Here is a 15412-nt window from a genome sequence, read left to right as displayed (position 1 = left end):
AGAATCCGATTTTGGTCTGACAAGCATCCCATCCAACCAATCGTCAGGCTTGGAGTCACTCGCATTGCTTGGCGGAAGTTGTAGTTTAAAGATGTTTGACGCGCTCCGATCGGGGACTGTTTCTGAGACCCAATCTCCTCACCTGCACCTGTTTCGCAGGTTTAAAGCGAATATACTTATTCATCAAGTCACCGTCTCCCGCTAGAGAGTTCGGAGCGTGAAGCTCCAATGATCAAGAAATTCGGTGACCCTCACTGACTGCTCAGACTGAATTCAGAGTCCTCTGCCTGACTTCAATCTGCTGCCAACACTATTGTACTCACAACAGTACAGCTAGCTACCAGCTCTGCTTTCTTGTATCTTCCCCCCAACCCTTTATTTCATCTGGCAAAAGCCTTATTCATCTCTGGTTGCAAGTGCGGGCAGGGGGTGGGGGTGGGGGTGGGGGTGGGGGTGGGGGAGGCCAACCTACATGGGCTCCAGTAATAAAGGGGAAAAACCGGCCCGTGTGAAAACTCCAAAAGCATTGTCAGCTTCCGGCATGGCTAGAGCAAGAACGAAATGTCAGCCTCAGGAATCTACTGTTTTCTGTTTCAAGGCTTAGAGGAAAGGGCATCCAGCCCAAGTTTTGCAGCTGTATTTCTATGGATAAGTCAGTACGTCTGCCTGAACGTGGACATATTCTGTGGGTGTGACCGAGGGTTTTTGTGGGGCCTGTGTATAGTTGTATATGTATATACACATGTATATATACTATATATGTATATATGTATATAACTATACAAATATGTCGGAGAAGGAGATGGCACCCCACTCCAGTACTCTTGCCTGGAAAATCCCATGGACGGAAGAGCCTGGTGGGCTGCAGTCCAGGGGGTCGCGAAGAGTCAGACACTACTGAGCGACTTCCTTTCACTTCTCAGTTTCATGCATTGGAGAAGGAAATGGCAACCCACTCCAGCGTTCTTGCCTGGAGAATCCCAGGGACAGGGGAGCCTGGTGGGCTGCCGTCTGTGGGGTCGCACAGAGTCGGACACGACTGAAGCGACTCAGCAGCAGCAGCATGTGCATATGTATCGCTGATTGCCTTGTCTCTGTGAGTTCTTGTCTTTGTGTCTGAGCGCATGTGGATGTCTGTTTGCAGGAGATTCACTCTGTGACTTTGACCCTCTGGACCCAGTGTGTTGGCTTGAGAGAGGGTGGATGACAGAGGCAGTGAGGACCACTAGGATTTCACAGGTCCGACATGGGGGTCATGAGACATCCCTTGGGGCTGCAGCGTCCAGGTGGGATCCAGAGACGCTGGGGTTTGGGGAGGGTGTCAGAAAAGGTGGACCAAGAGAAAAGGGGGACTGTTGCTGCAGGTCCATTGCTCGCCAGGCTGGAGGGCTGACTCGACTGCTTTCTGCAGCAGATCAGGGTGCTGGGACAGTTGTCTCCGTTGCATTGATAGATATACTGAGACCCTGGAAGGCCCCAATCTCTAATCCACACCCTGACTTCTCCCGGGGCCATAGGGTTTCTGCGTCTAGGCATCACAGCGCCCTCATGTGGTGAACTGCAGGCAGCTCGCACACATCCTGGCCCCTGGAGCTCTGATCCCTCTGGAGCCTTTCCCTGTTGCAGAAAAGGCAGCTACATCTTCCGGGTGCTTATTCCTAAATTCCTAAGTTGGCCTTAAATTCTTTCTCTTGCTCCATACCTGGCCTGTTAGTCCCTGCCAATGGCTTCACCTTCCAACTGCGCCCATTGTCCCACCCAGCCCCCGTCCCTCCCTTCACAGCCTCCACCCAGTCCAGCCTCATCTCCCACCCGCAACCCCCTCCTCCCCGGTCTCCTGCAGCTTCCATGCCCCTTTCCCCACCCACTCCCACAGTCCGTTTTCCCAGGCATCTCAAAGGCACCTGTTAACACTTAACCCGACTGTATTCCTTCTCTGCTTGAAGCCAGCCATTGCTCCCACCTCACGCAGAACGAATGCCTAAGTCTGCTCTTGGCCCATGTACTCTACCCTTCACTGTTTGCTCAACACGTCAGTTCTTTAAAGAAGTAAGAATAATAACTCTAAGTCTATATTTGGCTGTGCTGTGTCTTCATTGCCGCGCAGGCTTTTCTCCAGGTTCGGCAGGCAGGGGCTCCTCTCTAGGCGCGGTGTGCAGCCTTCCCGCTGTGCGGCTCCTCTTGTCGCAGAGCAGTCTCTGGGCTGCAGTCGGGCTCAGCAGTCGCGGCTCCCGCGCTCTAGAGCACGGGCCCCATAGCTGCTCCCCAGCATGTGGGATCTTCCCAGATCAGGGAACGAACCCTTGCCTACTGCACTGGCAGGCAGATCTTTACCCTGAGCCACCAGCGAAGCTCCAGTTCCTTTAAAATATATATATATATATATATTTGGCTGTGTCTAGTCTTAGTTGCAGCGTGTGGACTATTTAGTTGCAGCCTGCAGGGTCTGGTTCCCTGCCCAGAGATCGGCCCAGGCCCCCTGCATTGGGTGTGTGGAGTCTTAGCCACTGGGCCCCCCGGAAATGCCAGCTTTCAGGTGTACAGCAGGAAGCCTTCCTCATTCCCTGTCCTGCACTGCACGTCTTACGTTGCTCGTGCCACACTGGACATTCCTGTATTCTGCGATCTCTGTTCCACACCGGATGTTCCTGTTGCCCGTTTTCCATTGGACGGTCTTCACTGTCTGTTCTGCGCTGAGTGAGTCCGTGTTCTCTGCCCTACACCGGCTATTCCATTTCCCCTAATCCTCATGTAGTCCCTCTGTCTCACTTCCCACGATTTCTGGCCACACTGAGGTCCACGCGCTCATTCCACACTGTTTCACTGTCTCTACTTATAGTGCTCTCAAAAGTGCATCTTTCCTATCTCCGACTTTCATCGTTGTTTTTATCCAAGTCAGTTCCCACTGTGCTTCCAGCCAGTGACCAAGCTTCTGGGAGACTTGGACCCCCTCTGATGATGACAGTGGCTCTGGCCAGCATCACCATGGTGTTCTCAGAAAGACTGGTGGTGGGACACTCCCACACAACCTTCCTTGCTTCTGCTGTCACAGAGCCAGCAGGGGCAGAGCGAGCGCTGGACGCAGGGGCAGAGCGAGCACTGGGCGCAGGGGCGCCTCCAGAGCCTCGTAGCCTGCTCACAAGTGCACCTTAATGAACTTGTGTAGTCACACACGCATGACGTGTCATGCCGCTCCTCCTTTTTCATTCCTCAGCCTCAGACGAAAAATATGGAGCAGACTCCCTGGAAGCCAAGATAGATTTATTTATTATTGTGCATGCTAAGTCGCCTCAGTTCTTGTCCAGCTTTTTGTGACTCTATGGACCGTGTCCCACCAGGCTCCTCTGTCCATGGGATTCTCCAGGCAAGAATACTGGAGTGGGTTGCCATGCCCTCCTTTAGGGGATCTTCCCAACCCAAAGATCAAACCGTGTCTCTTATGTCTCCTGCGTTGGCAGGTGGGTTCTTCACCACTAGCACCAGCTGGGAAGCCCCATTTAGTATTATTTCACTTTATTTTGAAACTTTACGTGGGGACTTCGGAATCCAGAGGGCACTGTTGGGCGCCACCTAAAGGCAGATGGTGAAAGTGCAACCTCCCGGGCTTGAACAGAGCCACACCCATCGGCCCTGGAGGCCCCCGGCGTTTGAAAGCAGCCCCAATTTTTATGAATTCCACACTGGGCACTGACTTCAGGGCCCGGCCCACCTTCTTATCCACCATGTGGGTAAGATCTAGAGGTCGAAAAGGGGCCCTTTCTGGCCATACCTCAGTTTCCCCCAGAGGACTGGCTGCCTTGCCCTCTCTCTTCCTCCTAAGTGCCTGGCCCTGTGTCTGGTTGCATGCGGAGCTGTGACTGCGACACTGTGGAGAGGAGGCGGCCTTGGGAGGGGGCAGTTCTACTTTGGCAGTTCATGCACCTCATGTGTAAGGCCAGGGTCCCTGAGACCCCAGAAGGGTACCCCAGGTGGAGAGATTCGCACTCGCATAGCGACCGACTGTGGTGCGTGTGGCGATGGTGCTGCTGGGTGTGGCAGGGGGGCTGTGTGCTCAGCCAGGTGCCCAGAGTGCCCTGTCATGGGCTGGGGTGCAGACAGCGGCCCACCTGTTCTCTGGGGGTAGGAAGGGACAGAAGGAAGCAGGTGGGAGGATTTAGGACCTGAGTCTGAGTTGGGGGAGAAAGCTCTGCAGCTGAACTTAAACACTCCACAGAGGCCTTGAGTTCACCCCACAGCCTCTGCATTCTCTGCAGGTGACCCTGTGTAAGGGGGAACTCCCTGTATGAGTTGCGTGTGAAGCCCTTCACCCCCACACCCGAGCCATCCACAGGTCCTGGTGGCTGTGCCCCCAAACACATCCTGGAGTGTCCCTCCACTGCGCCCTTGGTCTGGTGCCTCTTTTGCTCCCCGACCCCGCCTCCACTCCCGCCCACAGAAGCCCCAGGGATGGAGGCTTGCACAGACCTGGATCTTATCATGTCTCTCCCCTGGAAACTGCAACTCCGCAGCCCCAACTTCACTGGGGATGAAGGTGACGAGGACTGGGAAGATCGGAGGACAAACCCCAGGCTGGATCTGGACATGAATGGTGTTATACATGTGGCTGTTCAAGCAAGAGCTCTCATTTCACAAGGAGGGTCTGTCAGTTTATACTTTTTCCCTCTCTTCCTACCCCTTAGAAGATTCTGAAGCCTGCACACACGGTGCCTCTGTATCCACGTCCAGGTCTGTGTGCACGGGTGGCGGAATGCCAGACTGAATTTCACTGGGAGAGGCCCGCTGTGGGGTGCTGGGCGACAGGGTCGGGGTCTTTTTTTTTTTTTTTTTTTGGTTGACCCAGTCTTCATTGCAGCATGTGAGATCTAGTTGCCTGACCAGGGATCTAACCACTGGACCACCAAGGAAGTCCCAGAACAAGGGTCTTGAAATTATTGGTCAAGTTGACTCGCTTGTCCCCGGCCAGGCTAGACCAATCAGCTTTGGACCTTGCTAGAATGATGGTGGGATGAAAAGTCGTGAAAGTGTTCATCGCTAAGTCATGTCCAATTCTTTGTGACCCCGTGGACTTCAGCCCATCAGGCTCCTCTGTCCACGGAATTCTCCAGGCAAGAATACTGGAGTGGGTAGCCGTTCCCTTATCCAGGGGATCTTCCTAACCCAGGAATCAAATCCGAATCTCCTGCATTGTAGGCAGATTCTTTACCATCTGAGCCACAATATGGGATAGAGGCACACAAATCTTACAAATGCTGATACCAACACTGTATGTTTTTCATATTTTTTTGGTCTGAATCAGTGATCTCTACTAAGCAAACCCTTTGAGAATTGTCAGAGCCATTTCTCAGCTTGGGGCAGTACAGAGGGTTTCTTGGAGGAGGGGACATGGAGCTGGGCCTTAAAGGGTAGGAAACAGTCTAAAAAGGAAGTCAGTTGGGGGTTGCAGGAGGCAGCCCAGGAGGAAAGGTCAGTACGGCCTTAGCGTGGAACAAGTATTTCTAGAGACCTCAGGGCAGGGGACAGAGTGGGTGGAGGCTGCTGAGGAGCTCGGGAAGGTCAGGGGTCAGGTCTGTTCTAAAGATCCCACTGAGACCGCTGGGGAGGGGCTGGAGAGGAGGAGCAGATACAGCTCCCTCTGGCTCCCCCTGGACCCCCAAGTCGGCCCTCACACGGGGCAGGCCAAAGTGGAAGGAGTTTGGCCATATCCCAAAGTGGGTGGATAAATGCCTGGCCCCCTTCTCCATCCGCCGTAATGAAACTGTTGAGTCAAGAGATCGAGACATGCCCATTTAAAGACGGACAGTGTAGCGGCCACTCCAGCGAGCCCATAACCCAGCATTCACTCACGGATCCTGACTGCTCCTTGCTGCAAGGAACTGTGACCCAGCCTGAGCCCTTGACCCAACACTCGCAGGAGATGGAGGGTAAATAGCCCAGCCCGCTGCTCCTGGGGTGGAATCACTCTAAGTGCGTACTCTGCGCAGGGCCCCCAGTGGGCTGTGCACCCACTGCCAGGGGGGTCACCTGCTCGTTGGCGCCCCTACAGGGCTTTTCCCCTTACTACACCCCTTTCCAAGCCTCACAGGAGGCCTCTTCTCAGCATCCGATTCCTTCCGGAGTAGGTACCCAAATCAAGACTAGGCAAGACTGAGGCCGCTGGAGAGAGATGGGAAGAGCCAGGCGGGGGTGTAGCTCTGAGCAGCGACAGTTTCGCCCACGGATACCACGTGTGTTTTATTGATGGACACACACAGATGAAAGGGGGAAAGAATCCCCCACCGTGAATCCGAACGCAGCCTCCCCACTCCACGCCCCCATCGCAGAGACAGTGGTAACTGCTGCGTCTTCTCCAAGGACGCAGGGAGGGAGGTTAGGATCCCAAGTGCCCTCGCCTGGCCTGACGTGAGGGTCAGAACCGGAGCCATTTCCGGGCCGACTACCGGGGCCAGCCGTCAGCAGTGGGCAGCCGGCGCAGAGGGGGTCCGGGTCGCAGGGGCTCTGCTAGGGGTCGGGCCAGGAGCAAAGGGTAAGGGAAGGTTTTTGGAAAGTCGCCGGGGCCTCCGGGCGCCGGGGAGAGGCGCTCGGACTTGATGCTGACTGGAGGGGTGGGTGAGGAGGTGCCGCGGGCCGTGGGGCCATCCTCGCCCAAGCTGCGGCCCCCACTGCAGAAAGAGAGAGAGAGGAGCGGGGCCGTGAGCTCAGCGAGGAAGCCAGAAAGGTGGCATGGCTTGGGCAAAGATTGGGCAGGGGAACCTTGGGAAAGGAGGGGGTGGCGATCCCTCTTGGGGCCTCCAAAATAGCCGCCCATCCCACCAGACCAGTCGGGAGGGGCTGTGTGCAGAACCGAGAGTGGCCACCAGGGGTCAGCCGTGGCTAGGGGCTTTGAGAGACTGAGGGGTGGGGCCCAACTGTGAACCCGAACTCGGGGAGTGAGGAACCGGGGAGACAGTTGGGGCACTTACCTAGGCTGCGTGGGGGTGGCCGGGGGCCCATCAGCCCTGGAGGGCTGCCAGGGGGCCAGGGTGGGGGGCTGCAGCAAGCCTGGAGGTGGAGGAGGATCCCCCAGGCCATACTCTGCGGGGACAAGAAGAGGAAACTGAGGCCCTGACCCCAGGGAGCCTCTCCCCAAGCCTGAGCCGCCCTACCCGCCAGTTTGCAGTTCTGGCAGGCGGGGGAGTGTGGAGACACCCTCCCAAAGCCAGGGCAAGTGCATACCTGGGGGGCCGGCAGGGAGGAAGGGGAAGCTCCCAAGCGGGGGTCCAGGGGCGGCAGTGGAGCAGGGACTCTGCAGGCCACCATAGAGGCCTCTCTGCGGGGAGACAGGGTAAACGGGAGCCTGAGACCCGAAGCCAGGCCGCCCTGGCCCCGCAGCCCTTCCACCCCTTCCCCTCACTCACCGAGCTGCTCAGCCCCCCTCGGGTCCCCGCCAGGCCGCCAGGCAGGTCTGGCCTCCTCCCGTCTGCTGCCAGGTACAGGGGCGGTGGTGTCTTGCTGGCGAGATGGCTCGGTGAGAAGAGAGGGTGCGCCAGGCCTGGGGAGCAGGGGACCCCCAGAGGACGCAGGCGGCCATGTCATCTGATGAAGTCTGAGGTCCAGAGTGACGCCCACAGCCAACATTTCCCCGCAGCACAGCCCCCTGGAACCTCCACCCCCTGCCCAGGGCCCGTGCCCCATGCTCACCTGGGGGCCCAGCTTTGGGGGCTGCTGGCCGGAAGGGGGATGGGCGGCTCTGGGCAGGCAGGGCCTCCCCAAGTCCAGTAGGTTCACAGGCTGGTGGGGGCAGCGCCCCATATACCATGTCTGGGCTGGGCATAGTGGGGGCTGCGGGCTGCGGGCACAGAGGCCAGGATTGGTTGAGGAACACAGAGATGAGGGCATCAATTCAGCCTAGACAATCCCAGTGAGCTCGAGGGCCAGCTTCCCCTTCTGAAAGCCCTCACTACTCCCCCACTCTGGCCTAAACGCCACGTGGCTGGGGAGCCTGTGTCTGCCTCTGTCACTCCTTGACAGCTAGGCCCAGAGCTGAAACTTCTTACTAAGCAAACGATTGGTCCCGAAGGGGCTTCCCAGGTTTAGATTCATCAAAGAAATAAAGAAAGAAGGAATTGTCTGTCTGTTGAGCTCTTTCCATCCTTCAAAGCCCCTATTATAATTCCTGCTCCTCCAGGAAGACTTCCTCCCCACCCCACCCCCACCCCCACTCTAGGAATCCTGGTCTGGAGTCCTTCTCTCAGCCTCAGCCCCAGCCACCTGGGCCTCGGAAGTGGGGGGAGGGCCCATGCAAGGTGGGACAGGGACTCACTTACATAGAGCCGGGGCCGGGGCAAGGCTGGGTCACCCCCATCACCTGCCAGCCTCCGCAGCTTCTCTCCTGGCCCCTCAAGCCCCTCGTCTGGCTCCAGCTCGGGTCCATCAAGGCCCACACCCCTCCGCTTCAGTGTCTGTGGGAAGGGGAGACAGCAGGGTGACCCCCCACATCCCACCCAGCTCTGTGGGCAGGCAGAGTGCACAGCTCCTCCAGCTAAATCCCATTAACCAAAAACCCCAGGGAGTCATCTAGTAACTTCCAACTGTATGTGAGAGAGGGACTGCCCTGCCTTGGGACCAGAGAGGCCCAGGTCACACGGCAGGGGCGGAGCTACACCCAGGCCTGCTGGCATTATCCTAATGCGCCTCCTGAGTGTGATTTGGGGTCTCCATTCTGCGCCCAGGCGCAGCCTCAGAGCCTGGCATGCAGTAGGTGGTTAATGAGCATCTAGAGGCTACTTCACAGGCTCTCCCCCCTGTCACCCCCCTGGGACCAGTGATCTCCGTACTCCTAGACCCCTGCTTGTCCTCTACCAGCTCCTCCCCACTGTCTGTCACTTGGGGCTCCCCAGACAGTCAGTCCTAGCCCAGGGCTCTGTCCACCCAGTGGCTTCAGCTTCCCGTTCCTGGCTAAAGACGCCCAGATCCAAAGTGACATGGATCTTCGCGCCACAACTGCTGAGCCTGTGCACTCTACAGCCCATGCTCCACGAGAGAAGCCCGCCTGTGACATCCGAAGAAAGGCCCACGTGCCACGATGGGGGCCCAGTGAAGACCCAGCACAGCCAAAAATCAGAAGAAAAAAAATGAAGTAATAGTGATCTTGCCCATCCTGGGTGGTGCTAGGCAGCTGCCCCTAGAAGGGACTCTCCACTACCCCAGGCCTGCTTTGACTGGCATGCGAGTGAGCATGCATGCTCAGTTGCTCAATGGTGTTCGATTCGTTGCGATGCTACGGGCTCTAGCCTGCCAGGCTCCTTTATCCACGAAATTTTCCAGGCAAGAGTACTGGAGTGGGTTGCCGTTTCCTCTCCAGGGGATCCAGCAAAGCCAAACTGCAATGCTCATCTTTTGTGCAAACCGAGAGTCCCTAGGCTCTGAGTGCGCAGAGTGTGCTGGGCTCCGTGCGGCCAGGCGGGCGGGCCCCAGGGTACCTCGAGGATGTCGGTGTTGGTGCGGCTCTCGTGGGGCTCGCTGTACTCCGTGTACTTCAGAAGCACGCGGTCCATGTCGGTGCTGGCGTACTGGAAGAGGCGGTTGGAGCTGTTGAAGATGATGAGGGCAATCTCGCAGTCGCAGAGCACGCTCAGCTCGTAGGCCTTCTTCATCAGCCCAAACTTCCGCTTGGTGAATGTTACCTGGACTCAGTATCCAAAGGCAGGGCAAGAGACGACAAAAGTTCAGGGTGGTGAGAGGGGGCGCTGAGGGGCCTATGCTTCCTGATTTCATGCCTTTGCATGCGCTCTTTCCAACTGGACTACGCCTCACTTCTCAACTTGGCAAACTCCTACTGATGCTTCAAAACCTGGCCCAAATGTCCTCTCCTTAGCGAAGTTTTCCTTGGTCTCCAGGCAGATCCCACACTCCCTGAGCTTCCCCAGTTCTGTACCTGTCTCTGGCCCAGCACTTTGAGCTGGATGTGTTTGTGCTGAGTTCCATCTCCCCTGGGACTGGAGCTCCAGTCATCACAGAGAATCAATGAATAAATCATCACGAGAAGGGGTAAATGCTACATCTCAAACTCCTGACCCTACATCGAGTCTCCTTCTTCCCTTGCAGTTCCCCAAAATGGCCAAGCCTTTGCCCAGGCTGTGTTTCTTCTGCTAGGAAAGCCTTCCCCCAGCCACTGTTCCACCCAGTGAACTCACCTGCCGATTCCTTTGGTCCAGAATGCGTGAGATCTGAATTTTTTTCCTCCCCATGTCCCAGGCTGGGTGGAGTGCCCTTTGTCTGGAGGTGGGGGTTGGGGAGGAGAGAACAGAGCAGGTGGGTGGAGAGTGGGGACCCCAGCATACCCTATCTTCCTCCTACCCCTGCCAGGAGACAATGGGGAGAATGAGGTGGGCTGGGTCACCCCCACATCTCACACCCTCAACCAGCCCAAGACGCATCAAATGCTCACTGAACACCTCAGACCAGTGCCTTATAAGGAAAAGGCTGACCAAGGGGGAAAGATTGAGAGGTACAGGTGCCTCTGACTGAGGCTCTAAAGCAAAACAAGCTGATGGCTGTGGGACCTCAGGGGAGCCTGACCCCCTGTCTGTGCGTGGATACCAGCGCAGTGCACTGCCCAGTGTACTGGAGCATAAAATGAGCCAGCCCACACAGGGCCCTCAGATCTGCCCTGCAGACAGCAGCTGCCGCGGGTGCACTGCCGTTACGAGCACTGGCGGCAGCCTGGAAGTCCTCAACAGGCCAGGCTGGAGGGCCATGCGATGATGGTACCCAGCGGGGCGCAGTGATCTGGAAGCAAGCCTCATCCACACAGCAGACACTTTTCAACTCATTCAACCCACCCACGACAGCCCCTCCATGAGCAAAGTTGAAGGCTGTGGTTACCAGAAAACATACATTAAAATATACATAAAACATATTTTAAAAGTTGCATTGCGTGAAAAGACTAGAAGGAAATACTCAAGCTGGGAGTCAGTGCTGGGTGAAAATTTATGAGCGAGTTTTTAAAACTTGAGATGCAACTCACTTAACATAAGATTCGCCGTTTTAACACGCGCAATTCAGTGACATTAAGAGCATTCACGATGTTGTGCAACCATCATCTCTACCTAGTTCCAGAAACTTCACATCCTCTCAAAAGGAGACCCCAGGGGCTTTGCGGCAGTCCAGTAGTTAAGACTCCGTGCTTCCACTGCAGGGCGTTGGGTTCAATCCCCGGTCAGGGAACTAGATCCCACGTGCAGTTTGGCAAGACCAGAAAACCAGAACCAAACAAACCAAAAACCCAGAAAACAAGACAAAGAGAAGAGCCAGCCCCATAGCAGCCATTCCCCGCTCCCCCTTCCTCAGCCCCCAGCAACCACTAATCTCTGGAGTTGGCCTGTTCTGGACATGTCTTCTAAGTGGAATCATACAATGTGTGGCCTTTTCATCTTTTTCTTTTTCATTTTTATCTTTTGAATTTTCTAACTATTCTCCCTCAGTGATGAAAGATTTCTATCTTTTAAAATGTGTGTTGGTCGGAGGTTGGGGGCCACTTCCTCAGCGGTTCAATGGTTAAGAGTCTGCTCTCCCAGCTCAGAGGGCTTGGGTTGGATTCCTGGTCAGGGAACTAAGATCCCACATGCTGTATGGCACAGCCAAATAAACAGAAATAGAAAATGGGGGGAAGCCTAATAGAAACCCCATCCCTGACCTTCTTTCCAGTGGGAGGAGGGGGAATTCCCTGGGAAGACTTTGACTTGGAGACTTCAGACTGGGAGGAGGGGTGGGCTCATGCAAACTAGAGAGGAAGCCTGGACACTCCTCATGGGGATCTGGGATCTCCCTGGTGGGGGCCCCAAGGTGAGCATGGACAGGTCAGTGAGGGCAACGAGTAACCGAGACCTGGCCCAGACCCTTCCCAGCAGCCCCCAGGCAGGGCTCCTGGAATCAAGGAATCATATGGTCTGTCCTGCAGCACCCCACCCCACTGTACAGAGAGCCATCCACGGCCCCCGTGACCCCTCCGCCAACCCCATGACCACACTCCACCCCGCAGCCCTCTTGTGCCAAAGGGGACTGAGGCCGCACCACAGGCCTTCCCCAGGCTGAAGCGGGCCCGTGCTCAGGCCCCAGCCAGCCTCGGACCAGAGGAGAGGTCTTCAGTAGGGGCAGCCTCTCCCTCAGCCTCAGTTTGCTGTTCTGTGAACGGGGTGGGTACGAAAGGCAGAGTACCTCGCACAAAGCCTGCGAATGAGGTCTTGGGAAGAGTAGGGAAATGCAGGTCTGTCTCTGGGAGAAAGATACCCCAGCCGGAGGGGTCTGGGGGGGCTCCCATCTTCCCAAAGATCCAGAGCTGGAAATGTGAGTCACCCCAGCCTATCATATGCGGCCCACTAGGTCACCCCAGGCACACCCTCCACCTTCCCTGGTCTGGGTCTCTGAGTAGTCATAACGAAGTGAAGTCCAGGCCAAAACGAGCCCCCACCATGGTCCCCCAGTTCCAGCCTGACTTGCTAAATTTAACCTTTGGGGCTAATTTTAATCCTTGTCCGGAATCGGGCTAGTTCCCACGGCTGGGATGCATTATCCCCGCCCTGACAGGCCCCTGGGGACAGGAGGAGGGCACTGGCCCGGAGGTCTTGGTGCCAAGATGATTCTGGAAATGCCCCCCACGCCTGGAATCCCATGGGAACGTGGGACTTGGACATGAGTCTCGGGGTCTGGAAGATCCAACTTTGGCCCCTTCTCCGTCGGTCCCCATTTTAGACAAGGACCCCCTGGCCGGGGCAGGGTTCACATAATGGGGGTGCCCCCGAGAGTCAGCAGGTCAAGAGGGGGGCTCTGAACTGAGACTCGCGAGCTGAGACAGGAAGTGAGTTTTAGGGAGAAGGAACGGCAGGTGCAAAGTCCCTAAGGAAGAAGGAGACGCATCCACAAGGCTACAGTGAGGAGAGGGGAGGCTGCAGAGGCAGGACCACTCCGGGTCCTCTGAGCCGCAGCGAGGCCTCTGGGTTTTGTTCTAAGAGCAATGGAGAGCCGTGACGGATGGGGGTTCACCAAGAAGGGACAGGACTTTAAAAACTTGAACATGGGGACTTCCCTGGCAGTCCAGTGGTTAAGACTCTGCATTCCTAATTCAGGGGACCAGGTCTGATCCCTGGTTGGGAAACTAGATCCCATATGCCTCAACTGAGATCCAGGGTGTTGCAGCTAAAACCTGATATAGCCCCAAATTTAAAAAAAAAAAAAAAAAAAACTGGTTCAATCAGAAAACAACGCAAAAACTTGGTCATAGCTGTCATGGGGAGCAAGACTGCTGGAGGCAGAGGTGTAGAGGACGGGAAGCTGCAGGGAGGCCAGAGCTGGGTGCGTCTGGGCCGAGACCGGGGTCAGGCCCCCTCTGCGCTCTGCCTCGCCCCACTGTGCTCTAGGGCCCTTTGGGTCCTCAAGAGCCCGCCAGGTCCCCTGCCATCTCTGGAGGCAGGCCTGACAGGTGCAGATGGGCTCAGGCAGGGGTTCGCGCCTTCTGACCCTTGATGACTTTGGAACCCCCAGTCTTCACCTAGGAACCAAAGTCACCCCCTGCTCTGGTCCTGGAGGGATCTACCCAGCACAGAGCTCTGATCATGCCCCTTCCTGATTACACACTCCTCACGGCTCCCCACTGCCCTCAGGAGGAAGGAAGTTCCAGTCCTTGGTCTGGCATTCAAGGCCCTGCCCTAATCAGCTCCTGCCCACTGTTCTCTACCTTCAACAAAACGTCTGTTTGAAATCCCCTTTTTGCCTTTTCTGCACCTGGCCAACTCCTATTCACACTTCAAACAGCCAGCTCAAGAAATCCATTCCTCCAGGAAGCCCTCCCTGCCCTCTCACTCTGGTCTCCCACAGCCCCCATCCTCTCCTCTAGCTCTGACTCCGTGGGCTGTTGGATGAGGGGTCATATATCCACCTCTCTCCTTCCCCTAGCCTGGAAGATCCTCAGGACCAGTCACAGGGGTGACTGGGAAGACATGGAGCGGGCCAAGAGGGACACGTCTGAACTCCCCTCAGCTTCCCTCAACAACTTCCTCTCAGACTCCCCCAGCTGACTCCCCACCCAGAAATACACGCGCATGCAAATCCAACCGCTCAGCGTTGACCTGCCTCAGGCCCAGGTGTGAAGGGCCAGCCAAGGAATGCAGAGGCGGAGGCCCAGGGTGTGCAGATATATTTGTGCTCACATGCAAATCCCCACCCTGAGCCGCAGACAGACCTGGCGGCCAGTTCTCCAGATGTTGGCGTGATGGTGATCGGAACTGCTGGGGGGAGGTGGTGGTGCGCGCTGAATGTGCAGGGCACGAGGGGGGAGGCTGAGGCTGGGAGAGGCTGAGGCTGGGGAAGGCCTCTTCTGGGCACAACCTCCCCTGCCACCAAGGTCCAGCTAGAAAGCCTAGGGCTTGTTGCTTCTGCCCAGCAGAGTGGCAGAGGGGAGCCCATCGACCCAGGAAAGGGAAGAAGAGCCAGGATAAATCCAAGAGGGCCCCTCAGTGGAGAAAGCTTGCAGCTGGGCCTCAGTGGGAGGGCTGGGTGGGGCCTGAGCGCACGGGCAGGGGAGTGGGCATTTGAAGTCAAGAGTCCAGTACCTCCCCGTACCCCACTTACCAAGTGTCAACTGTGTGCCAACCATTGCGATCAACTGACCTCAAAAGAAGCAGAAAGCTTACGTAGACCAATGACCACAGAAAATTAAAAAAGTGTCTCGAGACGTACCATTAAAAGGATAACAGGCCCCTACGGTCTTATAGCTGTTTTATCAAACCTTAGAGGACAGGAAAGTGAAGTGTTCTTTAAACTAACTCAGACCTTTAAAAACAGGGCCACTCCAAGTCATTTTAATGAAACTCTTATAGGTCAGGACCTAACTCTAAAAAGAGAGAAGTACTGACCACAAAAGGGGCGATGTTAGTAGCCAGGGATTCAGGGAAGACCTCTCTGAAGAGGTGACGTTTGAACTGAGACCAGAGGCACAAGAAAGACACAGGCGACGAAGGGAAGAGTCAGTGAGATCTGACGGAAGGGTGTTCCTGGCAGGGGAGCTGCAAGGCCAAAAGTTCGGAGTGCTCACGAGTTTGACATTTTGAAAACAGCAGAGAAGTCTGAATGGCTGGACAACGTGAACAAGGGAGAGAGGGGAGGGGGGTGGTGGTGGTGGGCGTGGGCTTTGGATCATGTAGGTCCTTGTGGGCCACAGTGAAGAGTGTGGGTTTTACTCTGAGGGCATTAGGGAGCTATAGAGAATTTGGGGGGCAAAGGAGTACCTAGATATGATTTTGACGGTTTAAAATCCCTCCATATTTTCATGCATTGCTGGTGGGAGGGGAAAGAAGAAAAGCCACTCTGAAAAACTGTCTGGCATCTACTAAAGCTGAACAAGCAGCTACCCTCCAAGCCAGCGATCCTTCCCCTCCTC

At 56.1% G+C, this 15412-nt stretch overlaps 1 protein-coding gene across 1 annotated transcript; it reads right to left on the bottom strand.

Moving 5' to 3' along the window:
- Positions 1 to 6433: 6433 nt before the first annotated feature.
- Positions 6434 to 10226, bottom strand: MEF2B (myocyte enhancer factor 2B). The gene is made up of 8 exons (XM_068981428.1): positions 10173 to 10226; positions 9459 to 9662; positions 8304 to 8438; positions 7678 to 7825; positions 7395 to 7528; positions 7213 to 7306; positions 6960 to 7071; positions 6434 to 6659 (listed from the first exon to the last, which is right to left on the bottom strand). Exons 1-8 carry the CDS (start codon positions 10224 to 10226, stop codon positions 6434 to 6436), a joined length of 1107 nt encoding a protein of 368 aa, XP_068837529.1.
- Between the last annotated feature and the right edge of the window lie 5186 nt (positions 10227 to 15412).

The sequence above is a fragment of the Capricornis sumatraensis genome, chromosome 9 (genome assembly GCF_032405125.1).
Source record: "Capricornis sumatraensis isolate serow.1 chromosome 9, serow.2, whole genome shotgun sequence".
Taxonomy (NCBI): Eukaryota; Metazoa; Chordata; class Mammalia; order Artiodactyla; family Bovidae; genus Capricornis; species Capricornis sumatraensis.
This window is presented reverse-complemented; position numbering and strand designations above follow the sequence as displayed.